General features: G+C 48.7%; 2 protein-coding genes across 2 annotated transcripts; one reads left to right on the top strand and one right to left on the bottom strand.

Moving 5' to 3' along the window:
• The first annotated feature begins 1764 nt into the window (after nucleotides 1–1764).
• On the top strand, nucleotides 1765–3731 carry LOC135827862 (low density lipoprotein receptor adapter protein 1-like). The gene has a single exon (XM_065340294.1). It carries the CDS (start codon nucleotides 2072–2074, stop codon nucleotides 2933–2935), a length of 864 nt encoding a protein of 287 aa, XP_065196366.1. The 5' UTR covers nucleotides 1765–2071; the 3' UTR covers nucleotides 2936–3731.
• Nucleotides 3732–5138: 1407 nt separating this feature from the next.
• LOC135827857 (uncharacterized) lies at nucleotides 5139–24787 on the bottom strand. Its single transcript, XM_065340288.1, has 16 exons — nucleotides 24466–24787; nucleotides 22715–23010; nucleotides 21956–22103; nucleotides 19796–19869; nucleotides 19322–19445; nucleotides 18679–19075; nucleotides 17448–17564; nucleotides 17051–17102; nucleotides 15419–15538; nucleotides 14808–14884; nucleotides 13889–13965; nucleotides 9321–9409; nucleotides 8541–8651; nucleotides 8201–8281; nucleotides 7179–7261; nucleotides 5139–6222 (listed from the first exon to the last, which is right to left on the bottom strand). Exons 1-16 carry the CDS (start codon nucleotides 24482–24484, stop codon nucleotides 6174–6176), a joined length of 1914 nt encoding a protein of 637 aa, XP_065196360.1. The 5' UTR covers nucleotides 24485–24787; the 3' UTR covers nucleotides 5139–6173.
• Between the last annotated feature and the right edge of the window lie 1792 nt (nucleotides 24788–26579).

The following is a 26579-nucleotide window of genomic DNA, read 5'->3' as shown; positions in this document are numbered from 1 at the left end:
TTATTATTCTTTCATTCAACATCATATGCCTCAACTGGTGAGCTCAGGGGGAGCGAAACAGCTGTCTGGAGGGTCATTGTCAATATCAATCTATATACCGGAATTGTCCTCGCTGTGGTGGTGGTGATGTGAGTGCAGAGTTTGGATCGGCCAAGAGAGCGCAATGTGGTGGTGTGGTGTATTGGATTCCATTATCTTATCATGCAATAGCGTTCCGGTAAAAGAGCAATGCTCGTACTTCGAAGTACGTCACTAGCGCTGCCGCTTTGACAGGATTTCTCCTAGGATCTAGGAGTTGCCCATGTCTACATGTACATGTACATGTACATCAGGGAGTCGTAAAATACCGGTATTTTACGACTCCCTGATGTACGTCTCTCTGTTTTCCCACGGACCTACAGCCATTTCATCGAGCAGCACTGTACTTGTACAATCTGTCAATCATGTACGTGATTGTAGATAAGATGTTTATTGTCGCCACAAGCTGTCATACTTCGAGGCTCATGCTGATACCGATAACTGTTCAGTCTTAGCAGCATCAAATGAGTTTAATACCAGTATGTTATCATGAAAGCCTTCCAAGAAGGACGAAACAAGGACGTCAATCACTCTCCCGGCAATGGCACCACCTCCATACTGTTATTACTAGGCACCAGGACAACGTTCCCTACTTGTAAACTCTGTGACAGTGTGGGACGGTATGAGTCTATTCACGGACATTACTGACAACTGGGTGGGAACGTAGAGCCGGGCTGGAAAAAGAATACAGAACAGGTACTACTAGTACATGACTGAGTCTCTACACTGTACATGACAGACACATGTACATACATGTATGTACAATCATGTATGTGCATGCAATTGTTAGATTGACAGCATGAAACAAGCTAGGTGGAAGACACTGTGTTCGAAAACAGTGACCTTACTACAACTTTCCGCGGTTGGCAGAGCCCCGGTCCCTGCGGACCATTTGAACCATACGGGGTATTATGCTGTCAATCTAACAATTGCGTGAACTACAACAAGGTTTATCTAATACTGGTTTACCAGTTTCGGATTATATCATTTACCTGATTACTGAGTCTGTACAGCAGGGAGTAGTAAAATAATATATGTATTTTACTACTCCCTGCTGGACAGTGTAGATCTACATGCCGATATGTCACATACATGTACATGTATGTACCGGTCCGATACGTCAGCTCAGTCCACCATCGAGAGAGTATCCATGCCGAGGCTAGAACATGAAGGCTTGAAGCGCTTCAGCTGATCAGGTAGATACATGATTTGTACACATGTTTTCACGGTTTTTGCATGCGTTTCTTCCGTCCTGATCCTGTGACGTGAACCCCAGTCCGAGCGTGAGTTGGACAGGCCAAAGCCGCGGGCCGCGAATCTCACGCCCGACCCTCCACTACTCAGATGAGTATGACTACCGCGTACCGATATCATCCGATTATAGAGCCACGCTGCGCTCTACATGACTATGTGACATGCGGTCTGCTGCTCTAACTTGTCTAAGCTACATTTTACTCGCCCTGCGGCAACGCGCCGTGGAGTCTTGTCAGAAAAGAACGACTGCCCTCCTCGTGAGCAGCGACGACTCTTAGAAGGGCGCTCGAGTTTGAAAGGTGTGCGTCGTGAGCCTTCGCACAGTTTGACAGCAGCGATGGCCATGCTGACAGCGGCTGTAGCAATCGCGACAACTGGATGCTAGAATGTGTAGTCGCCAGCTAGGGTACTCCGGGCCCGCCCCAGCGCTGATCCGAAACTACCGTTATCGCCCGACGCGAATGGCAACCAAAGGCAAAGGCAACGGAACTACGGCAAGGCTGGATATGAACGAAATTTGATTTGAACAGGGCTTCCCATACCCGGCTAGAGCAGCGCCGAACGGAGCGAACCGACTGGAGTTACTAGAAAGAGGCAGGCCATCAGCTCTCGTTCTGTATTCTGAGCGTGGAGTCAGAAAGCTTGGAAGATCCAACGCCCATTTCATCTGAAAAATCTGGAGTTTGGTCCTGGGATCGTGGAGGGTTCTTTTACTTTTAGGTGATTTGCTGTATTCATCATGTCGGGTTTGCTTCAACTGGTCGGCGATGCGGTGCGCAACAGCCCGCTAGTGGGTCGCAAAAACAACACCTACTCGATGACCCAGGCGGAGGACGACGACCCGTTCAATCGCGGCCTGACGTTCCACGTCGAGTACCAGGGCGTCGACAAGCTGCCGTTCGCCGCCGGCGCCAAGGGCGCGGAGATGAGCGTGCCGGCCATCGAGCGCGTAGCGCAGCGCTGCCGGCCGCCGTTCCGCAAGTTCAGCGTGCTGGTAACGGACAAGAGCCTGCGCCTGAAGGACCAGGCCACGAAGCAGCTAGTCGATGACGTACCACTGTACTCCATAAGCTACTGCGGCACGCACAACAAGCTGGAGCGCACGTTCTGCTTCATCGCCAAGGACGCGGACACGGACGAGATGCGCATACACGTGATGCGCGCGGCTGATCGCGCCAAGGCGCAGGCGATGATAGTCACGGTGAGCAAGGCGTTCAACATCGCCTTCCTCGCCTGGCAGGCAAAGCAGAAGCAGGCGCGTGCTCACGACACGGCGCCGGGCGCAGACTCCCCTCGCGCCCAGCGCCGCATCAATGAGCTGCGCGCCAAGCAGGAGAAGCGGCTCAGCCAGCAGGACGACGTCAGCGTTGCGGCGGTGACGACCAAGATGGCCAAGGCCACCGTGACGACAGAAGCACCGGTACCGGCGGCGGTGAGCAGTAATATCGACGACGACTTGGACGACATGTTCACGCACCTGGCCGAGTCGCGGTCTAATCCCGACCTGTTGGAGAATGACATCGGCGCCACGCCAACCGGTTTCGACTGGGAGCAGACCAAGGACCACGTCGACCCAAACTCCACGCCAAACTTGCTGGACTAAACGCGTGCACTGCGAATCCAGATTGAATAGGCCCATTGCGCATTGCCAAATATGGGTTGCATGAGTAATGCACGCGAGTACGCTTTGATCAATGGGAATGCACTGCTGAACACCCCACACGACCATACCCAGGTGGCTGAGTGGGGTGTTTGCGGTACAAATTACGCCATTGCGCAATGGGCTTATTGAATGCCCTCGCCCTATTCGGTTACGTTTGATAGCCAGCATATCAGGAAGCTTGTGTGTTCTGTGCTTGCGTGCAAGTTTGTTCTATGCAAAGGTGAATGATCGATGCCTTTGTTGGCCACGTGTGTATCTGTGTGTGTGTGCGTGCGCGTGTGTGTGTGTATTTCACTTTGTAAGTGATTGATATAATCTTTGTACAGCATGCCCCCCCCCCAAGAATCTCTCCACTATACTGAACAGCAAGTCTTACTTGGAAATACTCTATAAGCTTGACACACTACTGACCCTCTCTTCTCACTTTGCCTACACGCTCACAGACGGTACTGTTGGTATTTGTTTCACCGTGCACCATTGGCCGTTATAGCACAATGCTATCAGTAAGCTTTTTTTTTGAATATGTTGTACAAGCACACCTCTTTGCATACAGTCATGCCTCTTATGGCGTTATAATGACAACGTTCTCGTATTTATGATGCTGATGAGCTGCATGGCTTTAGTGTGTATTTGCTGCATAGCTTTTATTCACACTCTCCTGGCTACTCAAAATCTCACAAATGTACATGTACTATGGATACTTCGAAGTATAACTATGCCAGTCATGCGACTTTGAGTAGACAGTTCCTGCTTGGGTCTAGTTGTAGAATTCTCCGGGCATTACTACCACAGTAAAACCTGTAACTAAAGACCACCGTGACTAGCGACCAGCCTGGTACTACAGACCACTTTGCCAGGCACGGCACAGTCTCACATTCATTATTATGGTTGTGCGGTGCAAACCTCTAACTAAGGACCACCTGCCACTAAAGACCGCCGGCTTTCTCTGGCTTCAACGGGTGGTCGTTAGTCACAGGTTTTACTGTATTGGGAGGAACGTTATACTGTAAGTCTACAAATTTCCGCCCCATTCAAATTTCAGCCTCCCAGGGCTAAAACCGATTTCGGCCGCATCACGTTTTCGGGCTGTACTGCTGCCGCCTGTATACACGTCACACTGAACCTCGAAAAACTAAACTTCGGCTGCAACAAATTTTCGCCCAAACATGACCAGGCCGAAAATAGCCGAAAATAAAATTTATCAGACGCCGAATATATTTTTCTTGGCTTACAGTACTAAAGGTTCATTGTACAGGGCTGCATGCAGGGCTTTGACCGTGTGCATGTCTGCCTTGCATGCATGCCTACACAGTTAGGTCCACAGTGAGCATCGAACACCGTAGAAACAGAGCAGCCGGTATGCGGTTGGCACGGCATGACGTAACGAATGGGATAGATAGCGATATGACGTGACAAGAACAGACAACGGCTCAATGCTGTGAATCTTGGCTCGGCCAGACTTGCCAGTTGACCACGAAATGTGGCAGTCCAAAACTGAGCTCGCCCAAGAACAGGGGTGCTGATGGCGAGGTAGAGAGAGGGGGGGGGGTAAGAGCAGGCACGTGCGCCGTATGGGTTCCTGGGTGCCCGAAACCCCCTTTTTTTCGCTCAAAATGCAGGATTTTGCTTCATTTTTTGAAAATTTTCCCGGGGGAGGCCCCCGGAACCCCCCCCCCTTGAAGGGCACCTGCGCACGCGCCTGAAAAGCATACATTTACAGTACGTCCTGGACCCATCCTGCACACATATGCACCTGGACCCATCCTGCACACATATGCACCTGGACTGTTCCTGGACCCATGCGCACATATAGGCAACTGCATCATTCCTGGACCCATGCTACACACATGGAACCTGTACTGCTCCTGAACACATGCTATAACCTGGACTGTTCCTGGACCAATGCGGGACACATGGGCACCTGAACTATTCCATAGGCACCAGTAATATCTCTGGTTCGTGCAGACAATAAGCAACTTGATATGCATTCCCAAAAACAGGGCTTGAAAGCGATGACGCCAGAAGTCAACAAACAACGACTTCTGGGTCAAATTGGATCCACTCTGTTCATAGCGGAGTGCTATCCGGGGGACAGATCCCTCACATTGCCATACCCTGTTGTGCCTTCTTTCAGCACCAACAATGAATAGGCCACGGAACACGTACATATCACTAATCATAATTACATAAGTGGGTATACCCAGGTTTCAACAGTGCTCAACACCACAGGGGCGGAGCGTAACCACAAAGGTCAAAAAGAATGGTTTCACCAATTATAGAAACATACGTTGTAACGCTGCGTTTCATGCACGTAGCTAAATGCTAAGGCAATCATCAGACAACTAATCATAATTATAACATCAACTTCTCCACAAAGGCAGAAGAGAACAGAGACAATCGGCTACGTCATTGCTGTAACGCTGCGTTTCATGCACATAGCAAAGCTAAGGCAATCCTCAGACAACATCAACTTCTCTATGGCATACCGGTAGACCCATAGGTCTATATGCACAGGTAAATCAGTTGTGTAAGGTCCTCAGGCCGCGTATAGTGCTCTATGACCAGTGGACAGAGCCAGTAGTACAATGATCACACAGCAATGAAGCTTATGCTGTCTGATGAGTGTTTCACACGAAACTCCGAGTAACGGCGGCAAGAGATTTGTTTGCTTCATTGCTGTGTGATCATAGCACAGGTAAATCAATGGAACACACCGGTACATGTCATCACAGAGTACCTACATGTATATGGCTGTTGATTTAACTTAACCATTGCATATTAACCATTGCATATCAAGTATTGCCGGTCTGTGAGTTGTGACTGGTGTCCTGTAGCAGTGTGTCACACACACCAACAGACCTGGGATCACTGAACGGGATACATAACGGTTGTCCCACTCATTGCGCAGGCTGAGATGCTGATCTGTTACGAGATCATGATGCTCCAACATCATGGCCACATTACAGAAATTCTTCCAAAGCAATACTTTGATGCCTGGATGATGTCATCATGGCATCACCACTTTGCTGTGATGATGTCATGACTCATGAATGTAATACATTGATATCATGATGACAGGTTGATCACTGATCAGCTTTTCTCGTATTTACCATGAGTTGCCATCAGGCCAGCATGTCTTGGATATCTGATTGCACCAGCCGCCGTACTCAGAGTGTGGCTAGACGGCAAAGCGCTGCCGATTCCGTCCTCCCTGCTGCGTCTGGGAGCTGGTGAGAGAAGGAAGAATATCAACAATGACAACTTCACAGTCTAGTGCATGTGTCGTCTGCTTTAGGTGACGAACTACCTCTTCGCACTCGCCACACACCAAAAGGACTAGTAAATTGGTTGTTCTCTATTTCGAGAGAGACCTTTTCTGAGTCATTCACATTATAACTGTATTGTGTGCGTGCGTGCGTGTGTTTGAGTGTATGTATGTGTGTGCGTACGCGTGCGTGCGTGTGTGTGTGTGTGTATGTGTGTGTGTGCGTGTGTGTGTGTGCGTGTATGTGTGTGTGTATGTGTGTGTGTGTGTGTGTGTGTGTGTGTGTGTGTGTGTGTTTGTGTGTGTGTGTGTGTGTGTGTGTGTTTGTGTGTGTGTGTGTGTCCGATATGGTGCAGTGGTATGTGCAGTCGATTTCCAATCGAGAGGTTGCGGGTTCAATTCCCGACGATTATGGTCGCACACGTCTTTCTTGTCTTTCTCGGACTCTTCCTGACTTTTCTTTCATTCTCCTGGGTGGTTACCAACAGCCAGTGTATGACGGAGTATGTGGTGTGGTGTGTGTGTGTGTGTAGAAAAAAATGGAAAAATGAAAAATAGGGATTCACTGGCCAGAAAAAGTCACTTCAAACAGCTGTGTGGTGGATACCAGGCTAAAAATAGTGGCGGTCAATTCATCAGCCTTGCAAGCTGTTGAATGGTGTAATCCCAGCACAAGTTGCTATGTCTAACATAGCTGTTCGCTATCATCGCTTCCGCGACGGGCATGTCTGAGGTCTGAGGTGTGCGTGCGCGCCTGTGCGTGCATGTGTGTGTGTGTGGGGGGGGGGGACCACGCTGCTACCCACTGTCTCCCTCTCTCTCTCTTTACTCATCAGTAAGTTGTGTACATGTAGTACTACGCGAAAGCAAATGGCTCCAAGAACACCAATCAAAGTTGTGTGTAGTGTGGTGGCATACCTGTCCAGCATTGAGATCAGCTTGTTCAGCTGTTCAATTTGCCGATTACTGGACCCCAACAAGGAGGAGAGTAGCTCCTTCGCCTGAGGACACATAATCCAGACAAGAATAAGACCATGCGTGTTCGTGCACATGCACATGTACGAATACACAGACGGGGTACAAAACCGTACTCGTGCAATCATGCACACACATACGCATGCACGTATACATACACACACACACACACACACACACACACACACACACACGCGCGCGCGCGCGCGCGCGAATACAAATGCACATCTGGGGTGTCAGAGGGCAGTGGGGAGTGGTGGTACAACCGGGGGGGGGGGGGGGGGGGGGGTGTCCCCCAGCAAACAAAATTTGTATCTTTCGGCCAACATGCCACGTTTTAGCTCTCTTTTATCACATGTCACTTGACTGTTTCCTAGGATCAGACCAATCATTGATCTGTATGAGCGGGCAATGAATCAGTCCAACGCCCGCATCCAAAGCCCGTCGTCCGTGACAACCCTGGCCTGAGACTGAACGCGCGAAATCTACGGGACGTGAACGCGGTGACTGGGTATATGTGTACGTCATGACGTCAGTGCAGTGTACATGTGAACGCGTGGTGGAAAGTGGCGGTCTCAGCTTTTCTTTTTCTTTCCTTTCAAGTGTTGCTGTGCACGAGCTCGACTTTCTAATTTAGTTTTGATTCTTTCAGGTAATGTTCGGCTGAAAGTGGTAAAGCCATTACGGCATGGTGGCCGGGCAATAATGGATTTTCAGAGCCCTCCAAGGGAGCCCTGAAAAATCCAATACTGCCCTCCCAATCATGCCATAATAATATACTTATTGCTTTTTGGATGAATTGGGCGAACCATCCAGGACGAAAGGCAGTACTGGTTGTGCCGTGTGTGACGCCCCTGCATGTGCCCTGCCCACCCGCCCGCCCGAGACCAGTCAGCACACATGCATGCAAGACACATGGTCAGTATATTCACCAGTCATTGACCGATAGAAGGAGACCAGCTTACCTTAGTGAGATGGCTGTGAGCATCGGAGAGATTGCCTGACGCCAGGCACAAAGTCCCGAGTAGTTGGTAGGATTTGCCAAGCTACACACAGACATAACCGACCAGATGTCATCAAAATAATACTAGAAACAATTTCTAAAGAATTATGTTCAGGGGTTGCAAACGAAACAACAAAGTTCGAACTCTACTTCATCCCCATGCAGGGTCTTTGCCAGTTCTTATTCAAGCAGGCTTGAAAGGAAGATGCTGATAAGCGTTGTGTGAAATGGAGACATAGATTCTCGAAGGCTACCGTCCTCTTTCGTGCCGTCAGGCAATGCTCCAGCAAGTCTCGGCTCACCTCAACCGATGGGTCACCGAAAACCGCTGCCTTGTCATGAATAACTTCTTTCAGGAGATCAACTGCGTCTTGATTCCGACTGCTCTGCACCATCAGACGGGCAATGTCCTCCTAGATATGCAGAGACGTGTGTGTGTGTGTGTGTGTGTGTGTGTGTGTGTGTGTGTGTGTGTGTGTGTGTGTGTGTGTGTGTGTGTGTGTGTGTGAGAGAGAGAGAGAGAGAGAGAGAGAGAGAGAGAGAGAGAGAGAGAGAGAGAGAGAGAGAGAGAGAGAGAGAGAGAGAGAGAGAGAGAGAGAGAGAGAGAGAGAGAGAGAGAGAGAGAGAGAGAGAGAGAGAGAGGAGAGTGAGTTAGTGAGTGAGAGTGAGTGAGAGTGAGTGAGTGAGAGTGAGTGAGTGGGAGAAAAGAGAAAAGAGAGGACTTAGTGCTTGCTTTACCATTGCTTATGTGTGGCTAAGGTGGGTCAAATCGATCATGCAGGAATATCAGCAATGCAGTGGCCCCTCCCCCTAGGGAGTCTCTTCTCCCCTAGACAGTCCTAACCTTCCTTGGCGAGTCCTATCTCCCCCCCCCCCCCCTCCAGAAAAAAGGAGCCCTTACCGTCTCCTGGAGTAGTTCCTCCCTGGAGGGTCCTACCCATCGTACCATGGTATGGAAGTGTCATTACCCAGCTGGGAAAGAGTCCTAGCCCCTCTGGCAAGCATCCCAACTCCCCACAGACTGACCGGGCTGGAGGTTAGAACACCGGAGGATGCCAAACAGCAACTCAATACATGCTAACCTGTATCTCCAACGCCTTGGGGTGCTGACGGCCGTGAAGGCGATGCAGCACCTTAAGGGCTCGACGTAGGTACGCCTCCGGTGAGCCGCCTGCCAGTGAGTACAGTTCAAAAGAGAACATGACAGTTCAGTTCAATTCTTATATTTGTATTTTAATCTGCATTAACAGAAGCGTCGGAATGTATTCGACATTGGCGCGGTCATGAATGGGTGGAGGGTCCAGGGGGTCCTCCCCAGGAAAATTGTTAGGGAAATCGGGTCCAAATAGCTCATATTCCGTTGCTTCAAAAATCCCAAGATGAAATTATTGGTACGGTTGGCCGCACCTGCCTCACTGGTTCCGACACCCCTGATTAATAGGTGCTGCTGTAGCTATGGAGTGTTGTATTCCTCACATACAACAGTGCAGGGGCATCGGAAGGTATTTTAATGTGCTACCGTCAGCCATCTGAAGTACAACTTACTTGTGGGGGAGTGGTGGCTGAGCCGAAAATTTTGGAAATTTAGATCCCAGATCAGCGTATTTCACGGGTACCTGGGGCAAAAAGTGGTACGGTCAATACCGCAGTGACCGTACCGTGTCCGACGCCCCTGTAGAGACTACACACTGACGGTGTAGAGGCCAGTGTTGTTAACCACAGATTGCTTTTGGCTTTGGGGCTACATATATTTCTATCTTTGTTTTCTGTGGAAAAAGAAGGACCAAAGGTTTACAAGTTACAAGTTACGTGCTGACTCACCGGTATCTTGCTTATATTTGTTAGTGTTGGACACAAACACACGGATAACCTGTAAACCTTTGGTCCGTATTTTTCCACTTTTAACCCATTCAGCGCTACTGGGCCTTGCCTATGGTACTCTGCATATTAAATGCTAAAAACAGGGCCAATAGCAAGTTCTAAAACTCCAGGGTTCTGGCAACTGGGGTCCTCAAATATTTTGGAAAGGATTGCCAAGACTATCAACCACAGGGTGACAGAATCGATACAGTCCCCAAAAACAATAGCGCATCACAACAGGGGACGCAAGTTTGCTCAAATTGCGTGAAATACGCCAAATGCGTGAAATTGCAGCTGAAAGATCGTTGAAAAGAGAAGAAAAAAAGACGCGTAGTGTTTCCAAGCGGGATTCGAACCAACGACCTATCGTACAAGAGGCAGGATCATGATCCAACTGACTAACAGTGCTTTTACACACCAGACAGTGCCAGAAATCACTATTATCCCATGACGTCTATAGACGTCATCCCGCGCATGGGGGGCATTTTCAATGACGTCTATAGACGTCATCAGCGTTCAATGGGTTAATCCTTGGTTCTCAAGCGGAGTCTTATTTTCTGGGTTTGCAATTGCATTACATTTCCATCCATTGTGTGTATTTTGCCCGGGAAAGAGGCTTGTGGTACGTGACAATCCAGGTGCAATTAGTTACTAGTACAAGCCAATCAAGTCTGCCTCCTTGGCCAATAGATGATATGCTACATAACGCGCAACTACATTTGGGAGGGCATTGCACACCAGTTGCATGCAGTTTTACTACGATATGTACACGGCAGGCAGGCCCTGAGCTCTGCAGGAGCACAAGTCACAGGTAACCGTGCAACTTTGAACGTTGTAAGCAACTACTCTAATTTCAGAAATTTTCGGTGCTCAATATTTTCGGTATGCGGGCAACAGGCTAGGTTAGGTGAAGAGAAATTTTCGGTACAGAGAAGCAGTTCCCTATTGGATTATGTGTGTTAGTGTTTGTTCGGTGTATTGAAATTTTAGGTATGAAACAGACGCACCGAAAGTACCGAAAATAAAAGTACACCGAAAATGTGTGAAATTACAGTACTCTGCAATGCTCTCCCAAGTCTAGTTGCGCGTTATTTGGCATATTGGAGAAGTTAAGATGCACGTTATTTCTGATGTAATGCGAAAGTTTCAGCTCGCGCTATTTTGCTCGTGCGTCGAAAAACAATGTGAGTTACCTGCAGCTCACGTCGAAGTTTGGAGTTTTACGCCAAATTTGACGTGAAATTGCGCGTCACGTCGGAAATAACGTGCATCTTAACCTCTCTACTATCAATAGTAAAAAGCAGCTTTTCTAAAATGTTATGGTGTGGCAATGTGCCGGTTTTGGTGCTGTACATCCGACTAGTTTGTGTTGATGAAAGCTGTAAGTGAAGGCACTGACCTGCTAGGAACTAAGATCCATGCCGGTTCGTGCGCACCCGCCTAGGTCTACGACTGGCTGTAGTTTGAATTATTTATGTTTGATTTATTTATTACTTATTTTGGCTCTGCACTTTCGTGTCTAGTTTTTAGTTTGCGTCATGAGGTGCAATAGTTACCTACGCGGAACTGTACTCAGTCGCGGTCGCGTATGCAAAGAGGATTTGCGTTCCGAAAACTGGTTCGGCGTTTGACTCTCAGTTGTCGAAAATCAACCATCGAATTTTCGAACGAAAGTTTACTTTGAAAGTTGAATATCATGACTTTTCTCTTCGTCACCGGTTCGTGAGCTCGGTTGACTCAGTTGCCATGGAAGGGAAAGTGACGGTCATCATCACCCAGGGAATTTTGAACTTTTTGAGCTGCCGGAATGAAATACTCAACGTCGAGTGACAACGGGTTACGTGAAGCTACTGCTGCTAGCCGTCAGTCCAATTACGCATAGTTATGTTGACGGAAGAGGAGAGAGACAGCCTGGTAGAGCAGCTGCTTTTTGTAGTACGAGTATGGAGATCTTGAAGAGGATGACCTGTTGTTATTGATGTTAGCGCTTGAGGAAGATCAGTGCAGCTATGCCTCGAGGAATTGGCTGATGAGAAATGTAACAAATGCTTGTGGAGGTTTAGGTTCACGAAGGCTGAGCTGAAAGACGTGTGCAGCTATGCCTCGAGGAACTAGATGACGAGAAATGTTTGCGGAGGTTCAGGTTCACGAAGGCTGAGCTGAAAGACATGCACAGGCGACTTCGACTGCCAGACAAAACGACTGCTCCTTGCAGAACAGCTTGGACTGGAACGGAGGGCTTGCTTGTAGTTCTCCGACGGCCATGTTACCCAAGTCGACTTGGAGATATACGCGAGGAGTTTGGGAGATCTAAGCCAGTGTTGAGCGTGATTTCAATGTCACGCTCATTCGGATACACAAGGTTTGGAGCGACTTGCTCACCAATCCAGTTCATAGACCATTGTTCACTCAAGCTGGGTTGGAGAGCCACGCAACTGCTATTGCAAGGCGCACAAGAGTTGACCTGAAGGTTATTGGCTCCAGTTATAAACGGAACAGTGCCGCCAATTTGCAGACCGTCCAAGCATCAACACTTGTGCTACAATGGTCATAAAAGAGTACACACTCTGAGATACCAATGCGTCGGTGTGGCAGATGGGCTGATATTTCACATGAATGACCCCATTGAAGGTAGACGGCACGATTCAGGAGTCCTAGCAGAGAGTGGCCGACTACAACTTCGATTTTTCTTCGAAGTAATCCCCCACCACCTCCCTGCCACTGGCTTTTGGCGCGTTCGGCCTCTTGCTCTTCGGGTTTATGGCATCGTCGCTTGTGCCGCTCTTACACTTGCCCAAGAGTGGAAGTTGCCTTGTCTCTGAGGAGCAAGGTCGCCTAGCGGTCTGCCGGGGCTACTTGTTCGGCAGCAGCAGCAGATGATTTTTCGCCAGCATCATGTTTCAAGTCAGCCTGCTCAGTCATCAGTGGAAATTTCTCCGTGAACTCTTCGTCAGACCCTGACTGCTTTTTCTTCTATAGGCCGCCTTTCTGCTGCGCCTCTAGCATCAGGAGCGTTCGATCCCGGGATCCTTTCGTGCTGATCCCAGTAAACTGTTGGTCCCCCAAGGAGTCGAGGCGGCCTGCTCGTATCCTGGGGACCCACACAGCAAAGGACTGGTGCCACCTCTCAGCTGCTGGAGAAGGATCAAATCCGTGGCCAAGTCGAATTGGATTCATTTTGAACTCAGGCGGTGAGCCAAGGAAAAAATTGAAACATGGAAAAATGTGGGCACAAGTTATGCGATCAGTACTCTTTGTCAGTTTTGTGCTAGAATGTGCACGTCTGACTGTTCAAAATCTTGCTCAGTTGGTGGACTCGGTCGCATAACTTGAGCCCACATTTTTCCAGGATAAATTTTGGTTTGTCTTTCCCGGCACTAGATGATGGTGGTAAGGAGATTGAAGACACTCCAGGCAATGGAGAAAAGGAATACAGGAAAACATGATATTTTCGGTGTATTCTAATTTCGGTGATTTCGGTAGTGAAAACCAGCACCTAAATTTAGATTACACCTAAAAGGCACTAGAGTACACACTGTATGAGAAGGGAATGCTGGTCACCTAATTCTATATTACACCTGAAACCTGGCAGGTCCCTGACACCGAAATTTTCATACACCTAAAATTCCATATTTTACAGTACCGGTTTCCATTGCAATGGAGGGGAAATATCACACATGCTAGTAGGTGACAGTGCTGATCTCGACGAAGATGCCTGCGGAGCCATGACGAGATAAGAGCTCAGTTCCTGGACTTTTTGTGAGCGAGATATAAACAGTTGGCAACTCACCTTGGTGTTGTGGTGACTCCATGAGCATGTGTGCCATACGCAGATCACACTCAGCCGTACGTTCGGATTGGCGCAACCTGGAATAGGCACACAGACACACATACATACATGTACAGAGTCAACTTTGCGTATAACGACACTCGGCAGGGCATCAGAAAAGTGTCCCTATTCGCGAAGTCTCATTATAATTATGTATTACAGCTACTCAATCTGCAGACAGAGCTGTTTCGTCCTTTGTCGACTCATCAGCGCAGCACAGAGGAAATGATGCCGAACCTGATATTACAGTTACATGGGACTTTGCTCTGGGCATGGAAATTCTGTAGTTATATCCGCAGTCGTTATTAGCAAAGTTGACTGTACTGGATTGTATTGTTACGTTCCATTTTGATCAGTCCGGCCTGTCACTCCGAGCCCTGCTGCTGACATCTAACAGGCTGGGAGCAGCTACAGTGCTGACAACTGAAAACCGAACCCTGGAGCAGTGCGCTCGCATTGCAAAGACCCAGCACGGGATTGTAACACTACGAAATAAGAGATGGCTAGAACTGGTGCTGCACTCGAGTACGAAACATCAGGTGTTGGATTTCAGTTGCCCCCCACTGTAGCTGTACACACCACACCATTGGACGCCCATCGCCGGAGGCGATGATAGCAATGCTACAGCAGAAGCCATAGCAGCTTGTGCTGGGATTGCACCATTCAACAGCTTGCAAGGCTGACGAATTGACCACCACTATTCAGACTGGCACACTCAGACACACACACACACACACACACACACACACACACACACACACACATACACACACACACACTGTCACACACAAACACACACACACACACACTGTCACACACAAACACACACACACACACACACACACACCTGGGCGAGCAACCATTCGCACGGTACACTCACGTTGTTGTCTTGAGCAGTGTGCGCGCCTCACGAATGGCCGCCATGGCATCTGTCCTTGACTCTCCAGTATTCAATATGTACACTAACAGGTGGAGAGTCAAGGTTTCCACAACCGTGACGCAATCTCACAGTGAACCAACAAAAGAACTCAAACCACCAGACCTCACTGGCCCCACAATATCACTTCATGCGCAGTACATTCTTGTGTGTAAGCCGCACCAACAGGCAACTCTGATTGACGACCATTGACACATGCATGACTCCCGTATAATATATTTATGCGGGAAATATGCTACCTGTTCATATTTTTGTTATTTAAAAGTCGCACCAAGGTAAGCCACCTCCACCATTACACTGCGCTCTTTAGCCGACTAGACCCTCCTGCCACATTTTCTTCAATGGCCGAAAGCTCTGTCACACCCTGGAACAAGGTAAAACACGCCCTAATTGTTTTGCTTTGTTTGTTTTTATTTTACTTCACCGGAAAACTGCTGCACAGGTATTTCTGGCTTCTCGTCTAAGCACACGGCTACACTCTCAATACAACATGCACATTGCTACTAAACTTGTTAAGAGATGGGCACTGGGAAGCCATTGCAAAAAAAGGATATTGTTCCCAGCTGCATGTACAGGTCGGCACAGGAGACGGTAGCAGTGGTGCTGATGGGACTTTCCGTTGCCTTGGTTACGCTAGCCTCACTCTCCATCAACTGCGAGCAGTAACTGATTGCCTGAAACACAAACAGACATTTCAATTTTTCAAACTGCCATAACTACAGTACTGGCGGGCGCTGAAGAATAGAGCGCAGAAGAACGAACCGCCTAGAATTTCACTAGGCACAGCATACCGATGTATACACAGCGTCTCAATTGTGCATAGACTGTAACACATGAAAATAAGAACGGTTCAGGCTAGGAGGCTGACCACCCCCCCCCCCCCCCCCCCAGTTCTTCGGGAGCCGACAGTACTGTATGCCATGCGGAGTGCATCGGCATTCACATCCGTTTGTGCGTCTGTGCATGTGCATTCATATCCGTTTGTGCGTCTGTGCATGTGCATTCACATCCGTTTGTGCGTCTGTGCATGTGCATTCACATCCGTTTGTGCGTCTGTGCATGTGCATTCACATCCGTTTGTGCGTCTGTGCATGTGCATTCACATCCGTTTGTGCGTCTGTGCATGTGCATTTATCAGTCAACAAATCATCACCCACAGAGTCTGCAATGGCTGCATAGCCAACATGTGTCCTTTACTTAACCAGTCTAACTTTGAATGCTAGCCCTGATGTACGACTCGTGACATCTCTAGAGATGTTGAAAAACATAAGCCAACACGAATGAACTACAAGTATTGACTTTGCAGTTTGACTTAAAAACCAGTTTGGCAGCTCCCATTCTAACACGGACGCAACCCGCTCATTCGCCAATGACTACTGAGCAACTGCTTGGTTTGTTGGTCATTGGTGGCTCTGGTGATGTGATGCATAAGGAAGACTTTTAGAATGAGCTAGGGGTGAAAGTTGGCATTGAGATCCGAGTTCGAGTACTCTGATTTTCTCCGATCGAATATTCGAGTATTCTTCATCTCCTAAGAATTACACATCAAGGGCTTTAAAAGCACATGATACAACCCTGATTGAACCGAGTAGGCGGAGTAGTAGTCATTTTTCTCGGGTATATTGGTTGGTGGGTCAATTGGGCTCTCTCTACTCATAAACAAATGTTCACCACAGTCTGCACATCAATATCTGTCGACGGCTGCTCTGAAACTGCAGATTTCTGTGGTAAATGCATGTACCATGTGTGAACGAGTACTCTGATTTATTCCGAGTACGATTATTTTTGAAAAACCCGAGCGAGTACTCTAGTATTCGGTACAACTGTTTCACCCCTAGAATGAGCAAACCGAGATGTTCTACAGCTTGTACCCTAACTTACTTTCAAGACAGACTTCGAAGACATTCAGACAGACAGACAAACGGAAAGATGTGCACATACACACACCTGTCACCTTGTATGGATGCTGTGCTGCGCGTGTATACACACACACACACACATACACACGCGCACACACAGACACACACAGACACACACACGCACACCTACCCACATACACATACACACATGCACATCTGCAAGCATGAAAGTATGTATGCACATACGCATGCAAGCACGCACACACAGACACACACACATGCATCCGCCCAAAGTTTCCTTAAACCTAACAGAATCTTCTCAAGTACCTTCCGGATGACATTGGCCGCTTCAGACGTCCTCCGCAGTGACCCAAGGGCCCTGGAGAATTTCAACAGAGCCACATGTGTAGTGCACAGGGGTGTCGGAAAGTATTTCAGGGTGGTACAGTCAGCAATCTCAAGAATAATTTACTCTGGGTTGGGGGGTTGGGTGGGGGGGGGGGGGGGGGGGGCACCCGGGATGCACAGTGAGTGTGTTCGATTATGCCCGCGAATCGATGTTGAATCCATTCATGAATGCGAGATTTTGCACCCTCATTTCCAAAATGTCCCGGGGAGACCCCCACCCCCCCCCCCCCCCCCCTCCCCCCGGACCACATCCAACGGCAGTGCTACGCGTCTGGGTAAGTAGAGTAGGAACACAACCTGACTACTTCAGGCTCACCGTGACCTCGCAGTCGCCAAGGCAACGATATCCGCGACGTCGCATCGCCCCGTCGTCTGGACAATGCGTCGGTGGCGCCGATCGGCCTCCTCTAAAGTTCTCACTGATACTCTACTCCTGTGCTCGGAAAATAAAAAGACGCGGACGAAAGAATAGACAGACGGACAGACAGACAGATAGACAGACAGACAGACAGACAGACAGTCAGACAGTCCGATACCTGTTATCAACATCAATGTGAAGAAGACCGATATGGTCAAAACGTTTTTTAAACAGTTATTAAGTCTTGCTCCTATTGTGTGGTTGGGCTATCTGCTACTGTTGTCTCAGACAGACATACAGACAGACAGATGGACGGACAGACAGACAGACAGACAGGTGGACGGACAGACAGACAGACAGACAAACGGCTGTGCGAACGGACAGACAGAGGCGTGCACACAGTAAGGTCTGCTGGATAGCAGCTAATACTTTGACGTAAGAAATAGATTATATGAGCACTCTCTCCAACAGGGAAAATACCCGGGGGAAATACCCAGGGCAAACATCCAGGGCAAATACCCAGGTGACATGCTAAGGGGATATACCCAAGCCAGGGGAGATACCCAGGGGATATACCCAAGCCAGGGGATATACCCAAGCCAGGGGAAATACCCAGGGGAACCAGCGTGGGCATGTTATCAAGTCATCATGGGTGCTTCCCCTGGGTGTTTCCCCTGGGTATATCCCCAGGGGAATCCCCCAGATGACTTGGCAACATGCCCATGCTAAGGGTGCGTTCTTAAATCCTCTCGGAAAAGTTGGAGACTCTCCGAAGAGTTCGAGAGCTGTTCTTATATTCTCTCCGACTTTTAGGAGGCTCTCCAAAGCTCTCCAAGCTCTCCAAGCTTCAGAGGTGGTTGAAACTTGGAGATTCCCGCGGTTTGGGATCAGCGCATGCGAACTACGGCTAAAAGCCACATGTTGATCATGAGTGTACGCATTTCCCTTTTCTAATACGCACATATGCATACTACATTCATAACTCAAGATCGCGGCCCCTTTGGCGCTTCATATTGCTCGACATGTGCAAAATATGTCCGAATTCTTCGAGACTCGTTCTTGAGTTATCCCAGTTTCTTTGACTTCTCTTTTCTTCTTCTTCTTCTAGAAGCTAGAGAATATAAGAACGCACCCTTAGTGTGCATGTAATGATCGTGAGTGGCAAAGAACGGTGGCGACACCACCTCACCTATTCTGCTTCTGCTCGGCCTTTCCCAGGCACAGCAAACATCTGAACTCGATGTAGTCAACGGAAACACCGCCAGCCATGCCTCTAGAGGCCTCTCCGCCGCTCGCCATAGCAACGCCATTGTGCAGTACCGACGCAGAGCCGGTCAGCTGGGGCTGAACGCCACTGGGTATGACGACGACATGATCCGCTCTGAATGCATGACCCCGCTGATGATGATGATGATGATGATCCTCATCGGCGTCTGTGTTGTTGCCGTGTTCACCGCCACCGTTGCTAGTAGCCAGGCCGGGTAGGTTGGGCGCCTCGCTTTCCACGTCCCTGCTGCTGTTGGTGCCGCCGCTGCGTAGCGCTTTCAGCACTTCCTTGGCGTGCTGTGCGGCTTGGGGAACGTACTCTGCAATCAACATACACATGCAGATACACACATGCACGAGCGCACACACGCACGCACGCACATGCACACACACACACACACACACACACACACACACACACACACACACACACAGACAGACACACACATGCAACCATGGCTAGTAATCGGCATCAGTTCGAGGCTGATCTCTCTTGTCTGTATACTCCACCAACCTATCTACAATACGGGAAATCAAACGGAATTCTCCGTAGACTGAGCACTCACCCAACACATCCATATAGGCCTCAGCTAGCTGTCTGCGTAAGTCGATTGTGATCAAACTGGTGTGACCGTGCAGAAGAGATGATAGAGACACAGCCCTGGTCAGGTAGTGTGCGTGGGTGTTAGCCTGTATTACCAGGTGATATGCACAGACACACACACACACACGCACACGCACACACACACACACACACACACACGTGCACACACACACACTCAGACTCAGGCCTGCCCATCCCGAAGCGATGATAGCGACCAGCTATGTTAGACATAGCAACTTGTGCTGGGAATATACCATTCAACAGCTTGTAGACACACGGGCACACACACAGACACACACACACAGACACACACACACAGACACACACACACACACACACACGCACGCGCGCGCACACACACACACACACGACAAGTACATGAATGCACACATACAAACAAACACCGAGACATTGGTTAGCTGTCGCACGGCCTCACCTGACCGCTGTCCAAGGCCATCTTAGCAAGTCGCCGCGCCTCATCAAACTTTTCCTCCAGGGGACGCAGGTCAGCTGAGGGTGTCACAAGATACACCACAATCCAACGTGCATAGAGCTTGTTCATGGCACTACAAAAGGTCATGTGACCTGCTTACCACGTATTACATACATGTACTGCATGATTGTACAGTTGTCTGTGATGTCTGTGATCATAGGTCATGTGACCTGTTCAGCACGTATTACATAATACACTGTTATGTGATGTGATGTCTATGGTCTATGATGATCTATAGGTCATGTGACCTGGATACCAGTACTACATAGGCTGTGCTTACATGAGGCGTTTCAACCCGGGTTGAGTTCGACACGGGTCAGATTTCAACCCGCCATGTACACAAAATGAATGGCGCGTTTACATGACGCATTGCGCTTGACCCAGGTTGAAATTTCGCCCCGGGTTGATTTCAACCCTACCCCCAAGCCTGGGGAGGGTTGAAATCAACCCGGGGTGAGAATATCCTACTAACGTACTTCTATGCGTATCTTGCGCCAGGTTTGAATAGCAGTGCACAGGCAAATTTCGCGCGAAAGTATTCACGTGACCATACAGGACTCTGGAAGTGGACTTTTGGCGGCATATCATTATTTGACCCGGGTCAACTGCCTTCATGTAAACGCTCACCTATTTTGTCTATCGTACAGACTTTCAACCCGGGTTGAAAATTCTCATGTAAACACAGCCCTAGTGCAATGTCCTGCGAAGGCTGTGATGTCTACGTCTCACTCTACGATCTATAGGTCATGTGACCTGTTCCCCACTACTCACTTTCTGTACCCATGAAACCTCTATAGTGGTCATGTGACTACATCGTCAGCTGAGATGCTTTGGCAAAATCGCGCCACACAGCGCTGCACTAGCGACTCACGCTCTATACATAGAGCCCATACGTGGTTCAGCTGATTCACCACCAGGACATCATTCACATATTCCCAGTCCATCATTACCCTCTCCCCCACATCATGTATCACCAAAACACACGTAAAATACACAACTCAAATGGTACTTTTATGATATTAATATTACAGTCAAATCTGTCGTAAGCGACCGCCCCTTGGTGCAAGAAAAAGCGGTCGCTTACGGCAGATGGTCTCTTACTGCAGATGTATGGTAAATCCGGCATACCGGGTATGCATATATGCTTCCATGTACTCAAATCGACGAGAATAATGTGATTCTTAATATCATTTTATTGGATATTCAACGACGACCATACCCGTATAGTACGCGTATGCGACACGGCAGTAGATCGACACTGCCTGGACTTGAGAGCTACAGCGCAGTCTCAGTACAGGCCAGGCGCCAGTCGATCGCACTTGCAAGACAGCGCAGTCTCAGTACAGGCCAGGCGCCAGTCGATCGCACTTGCAAGACAGCGCATTTTCACACTTTGCAGTTGACAGCGCACTGGCAAGTACAGTTTCGCACCTTACTGAACCAGGGTCGCGGTCGCTTACAGCAGATTTGAATGCAGCCACCGTGCATGAAATCGCGGTCGCTGGTCGCGCACAGCAGATGGTCGCTCTGGACAGATCAGTTTGTATGTGAAACCGTCGGTGCACGGAAAATCGGTCGCTAACGGTAGATGGTCGCCTACAACAGAGGTCGCTAACGGCAGATTTGACTGTATTGCATTTACATGAAGACCCTGCACACACCATCCTCAATTCACGTGGTATCTCCGCTGCAAATTAAAATATCTCAATCCATTATTGCCTTTGACAATACTATTTCCCATACTGTCCATACTTGGTCATATGCAATTTTTCATCATAGCATAGAGGCTGCGGCATCATTCACGATCCACAATAAGAAGGCAGCAACAGCAGTACGTATGGTGAAGTAAAATGAAGATCTATGGAGGCTGTTCATCAATGCTCGGGCGGCGTACACACAGCGGCAATACTAACTAGAGAATGGAGAGGTAAAGCTGCACGTTATTTTTGACATGACGTGAAAGTTCAGCTCATGTTTTTCAGCCCGTGCGTTGGAAAACAACGCCAGTGATCTGCAGATCACGTCGAAATTTGACGTGAAATTGCGCGTCACGTCAAAAATAACGTGCACTTCAACCTCTTTAGTGTGTGCAATGCAACTTACACTCTGATCGGGACGTCACCCGCTGCCATGGGTGTAGCTGCAACTCGGGTACGCGAGGGGGCGCTCGAATGTCCGCAGATGTGCGGGCCAGGCGACTTGCCACGGACGGGACATCGCTATCTGCATCACTGCTGCCATCTTCTGAATCCTAGAACGCCACAGCCACAGTAGGTAGAGAAGAGCACGCGAAAGTATGTGTACCGTGTTTTCAAGGACATTTGCCGCAGCTTTAGAACACATTACGAAAACTCAAAAATCGCACCTGCAGCTTAGACGCCAAGAACTGGATGTGAACCGCCCAGCGCTCCATGCATATAATGCATGTATGATGTCATTCGACTACTTCTCAACGCACCCACCCATGAACGAGACTTTTCTCTTCGTGAAAAAGATCGATAAAGATCGATACGGATGGCCCCTTACAGTATTCTCTGGAAAATATGATATCTACAGAGTTCACTGGTCACTACTTCTGGTACTGCATTGCTGTTCAATGCAATCCGATCAAGCGAGCCACAATCGACATGACATTGTCGCACTTTCTACGAGTGCGTGCAATGTGCACTGCAGTGCACAGGGAAAGATTAGTAACGTTCGCACGCCCCCCCCGTTACCGCTGGCAACTGATTTTTTTTTGCGTTGAGAAAATGGTGCAAGGCGCAAACGTGAGTGACGCAACTGGATTTCCTTGAGCAGGATTGTAGAATGCATGTGTGAGTAGAGCTGTTTGGGCGAATCTCGGGCTTGCTACATTCTCACCTCTGTAAGATCACCGGCAAAATTCCTGTCAGTACCTCCTTTCCGGAGTCTAGCCTTCCCGGCAACACGTCGGGATGTGTGACCACTGCTACTACTACTACTACTACCCCCACGGCTGTCGTCATGGCTACTGGCGTTGTCACGGTCATCGCTACCGCTGACGTCATCATCGGTGTCGCTGCTGCTGCTGCGATTTGATTCATTGTCGTCGCTGTTTGGCGTGGCTCGAACGTCCTCCTTGTGCGAACCAGAGTCACTGTCAGCAATACTACTAGACTCTAGTTCATCACTGCTCTCTGTGAACGACCGGCAATTCATAGGATAGGGAATCATACGTGTACAACACATGCACACACACGGACAGGGAGAACGGAGAGAAAGAGAAGGAAACGGGGGGGGGGGGGGGACAGAGAGAGAGACAGAAAAAGACACACACACACACACACACACACACACACACACACACACACACAGAAAAAATGTATGGATCATTGAATAGATGGACGGAACTCATCACGCTGGAGTTGATATTTCGACCTCACGCTGCAGCAGTACCCTACGCAATTGCTCGTTGACTACATGCAACAGTAGCAAATGCAATGTTTGACAATGGATCCGATTTCCAGCTGACTATCATTTCCAGTGCATACACATTTTTTTCTTTCCTTTTTTTCTCTCTCCCTCTCTCTCTCTCTCTCTCTCTCTCTCTCTCTCTCTCTCTCTCTCTTTCTTTTTTCTTCCCTCTTAAGATCTTCGCTACCTTGTCATTGGGAAGAAATTCCCGTTTGGATTTTGCGAAGTAAAACAAAGTTCAAAAAAAAAACAAAAAACGCCAACATTCCAATAACGGTCTCTTCACTGCGAATCAAAAATCAATTACGTTCCACCAAATTCTTGTACCTGGGCCCATGATAAGAATAAGGAAAGTCATGAATCATACTGGTCGAGAAAGGCACTCATTATTAGTTGACTGTCACCACCAGGACTCAACCCAGAGACGTTCGCTCGAGGCCAGCGATGCTCTAACCATTGAGTGCGTTTGATTATGCCCGCGAATCGATTCATGAATATATTCGCGCTATTCACATCACCCCGTGTGAATAGGGTGAATGGATCTCGTGACCCAGTGTCTGCTCCTAGGCTAGAGCCGGGTGAGTGACCCGGATTTTGGGGGAACTTGGACCCGTTTGGAAAAAGAACACCGGGTCACTTGTGACCCAGTTCGGACTCAATCAGGGAGCCGTAAGATAATTACGACTCCCTGATGTACAGTAGCCGCACATGAACGCACCCGGCTCTGACCCGGTTGCAAGAATTGTACCAAGTAGTGTGTACCCGGAGCTTGACTCTTGCGTACCCGGTTGGTTTAAAAATCTTAGAGCGGACACTGTTCAGACTATGCAGATCAATATACAGTCAATTTCAAACCTCTTTAGGATACATGTAAACACCAAGGGACCGATGATATTTGTTCGCAATAACGGGAGTTCTTCTTATCCGTATGTTTTACCCAGTGAATACACAGTGATTTCTCCAATGGAGTTACGAATACTAGTTCTTCTTTTAAAGCAAACATTTGTCTTATCAGTGTTCTTCCTATTAAACCAGGTTTCACTGTATACATGTCCGTATGTACATGACACATAATAATGTAATATTAATAGTTAATTACATGATTGTGCATGATAGTGCAGTCGGAAGTATCCCAATATTATTATACAGTGTATTGTAATCATGATTTCTAGACCAACCTGGGTCCGACGAGGACATCCTGTTTTCTTTCAACTCTCGACGACAGCTAGCAGCTAAGCTTGGTGTTTCGAACTGTCTTCCTTCACCGCTCGAGTCCTGAGCAAATACAGCACTGGACTAATACTGAACCGGGTGGCATATACACAAGTGGCTACGACTGTTTCAGCTGTGAATCAATGGTTTATCAACAAGAACTCAAAACTCAAGTGCTGTGTACATTGTGCTTTGGCCATTGGTACACTGTTTCATTTCGCCGCCTGGACATGAACACTGAGATGCGCCGACTTGTGATCTCTCTATTTTCGTAGCCTAGGGCCTAGCACTATTTTGAGTGTCAAACGCTGTCGCCTTTCAAAAAAGTGTCCATCGAACTCGTACTACACGCGCGTGTTGGGTCGCGGCCCGCGGGTTCAGCGTTACTTTGTCGCCCAGGCAACACTTCTACTCTATCGATGGGTCTTGCGATTCTTCATTGAAAAATGCATGCTTGTGTACCAGGTGGTGTACGCGGACTACGCGGACGGGTACGGCATGCGTGCGTATGACGCACGTACAGTTTTGTGTTTGTGTAAATGTGTTGCTTGCTGAAGCTGGATCATTTTCATTTCAACGAGAGTTCTTTCGAGTTGGAATTATTTTGGAAGACAATTAATTGTTCAAGATCATCCAGCATTTTGGCAGTTAGTAGCTCCCTGTAGTCGTGGACGATCGCATAGGGTCGAAATATCAATAATTATGTCGTCCAGCAAGAGGCATTTCCAGCAGGATTGGGAGGATCGAGAGTTCGTGGAAGTCATCACATTCAGCATCAAGAAGATGGCTGAGTTTCTCAACAATTTCGGTGAGTAGGCAGCTGCAATTTGTTGATCAGTAGAGCAAGAGGCTTTGACGTGACGTATCTCTCGATTTCTGCTGTCGGCACGCAGATATGTCAGCCCGATCGCGCCTCGCCACGCTGAACGAAAAGGTCACCACGCTGGAGAGAAGAGTGGACTACATTGAAGCTCGTGTAAGTATAAGTGTGGAGTGTTTGTCCAGGGGCAGCGCTGTCCATGCGTCGATGCATGAGCTGATTCTCCTTTCCTAGAGCTCTCTTCTGTAAAACCCTTGTAGTAAAACATTGACCCTGTCCGCGAGTCGAATGTAAGCAACAGCAGGGAAGCATGCAATCATCTGAGTCCATCCTGACGAGGCGATCTTGACATTGCAGACGTCGACGAATCACCATGTCAGCAACACATGCACACACGAACACACGCACGCACACGTGCGCACACATACATACACACACAAACGCATGCACGCACACGAACATGCCCGATAGCAAAGGAGCTGCTCCAGTCGCAGCCGACAGAATGGCTCATGCCACGAGAGATTGCGAGAGCAACAGCAGGTCTTTCCACAAGTTCGAAGCTCTCCACAACTACATCACCCCAACGCTTGTGTGTCCGGTGCCGCATTGGTGCTTAGCCGCAGGCTCTCCGAGTAGAACACGCATGCGTACATGTAGGCACTCACTGCTCATGCGACCAATGTGACTGAGCCAATGCACACACGCGCGCACGCACACACACACACATCGCATACACAAGCACAAATCACACACCGTTCTCTCCCAGCCGAAGACTAACTAACTAAAACGTCGTCCTGGAGGTATTGCTCTATTGCCTATTGTTCCACGCACGGCAACGCCCTCTGAATCCTAAAAACACACTAAGCCCTTAAAGTGGATATCGGTGACTACTTATCTTGGCTTCTCGTCCGCTGTCCTAACCGGTCTTGTGCTTTGTCTTCTGGTTTTGTCCTGATGTGTTCAGATCACCAAGGGAGAGAAGATCAAGGGCTAGGGCCGGGCAGGTCTTTTCAGCTCAGCGCTATTCACGTTTTCTATCCTGGGAGAATCAGCAGCGGCAGTGGCAGTAGCTGCCTTGCACAGCGTCTCGATACTGCTGTGACGTACATATGTAGAGCCGCAGTGTCATAACTTAGCTCACCGGACGCTCCAGTTGGGTAGTTCGAATCCCATTTTTGTAGCAATCGCTGAGCTGGAGTGAGCGTCGCCGTCGTGTGCTACCGCTTGCGAGCCGTGTCGTTTCCGCTGGGCAGAGGCAAC

This window comes from Sycon ciliatum, chromosome 12 (assembly GCF_964019385.1).
Source record: "Sycon ciliatum chromosome 12, ocSycCili1.1, whole genome shotgun sequence".
Taxonomy (NCBI): Eukaryota; Metazoa; Porifera; class Calcarea; order Leucosolenida; family Sycettidae; genus Sycon; species Sycon ciliatum.
Note: the sequence above shows the minus strand (reverse complement) of the source record. Positions and strands in the feature narration are given on the sequence as shown.

What these genes read in the sequence shown, in the direction of transcription:
- LOC135827862 (XM_065340294.1), top strand. Translation starts at nt 2,072, where the DNA reads ATGTCGGGTTTGCTTCAACTGGTCGGCGATGCGGTGCGCAACAGCCCG.
- LOC135827857 (XM_065340288.1), bottom strand. An exon ending in TTGGCGACTGCGAGGTCACG is followed by an intron (nt 17,103 to 17,447) that starts GTGAGCCTGAAG and finishes GAAATTCTCCAG; the next exon opens with GGCCCTTGGGTCACTGCGGA. An exon ending in CGGCCAATGTCATCCGGAAG is followed by an intron (nt 15,539 to 17,050) that starts GTACTTGAGAAG and finishes TTTGTGTTTCAG; the next exon opens with GCAATCAGTTACTGCTCGCA.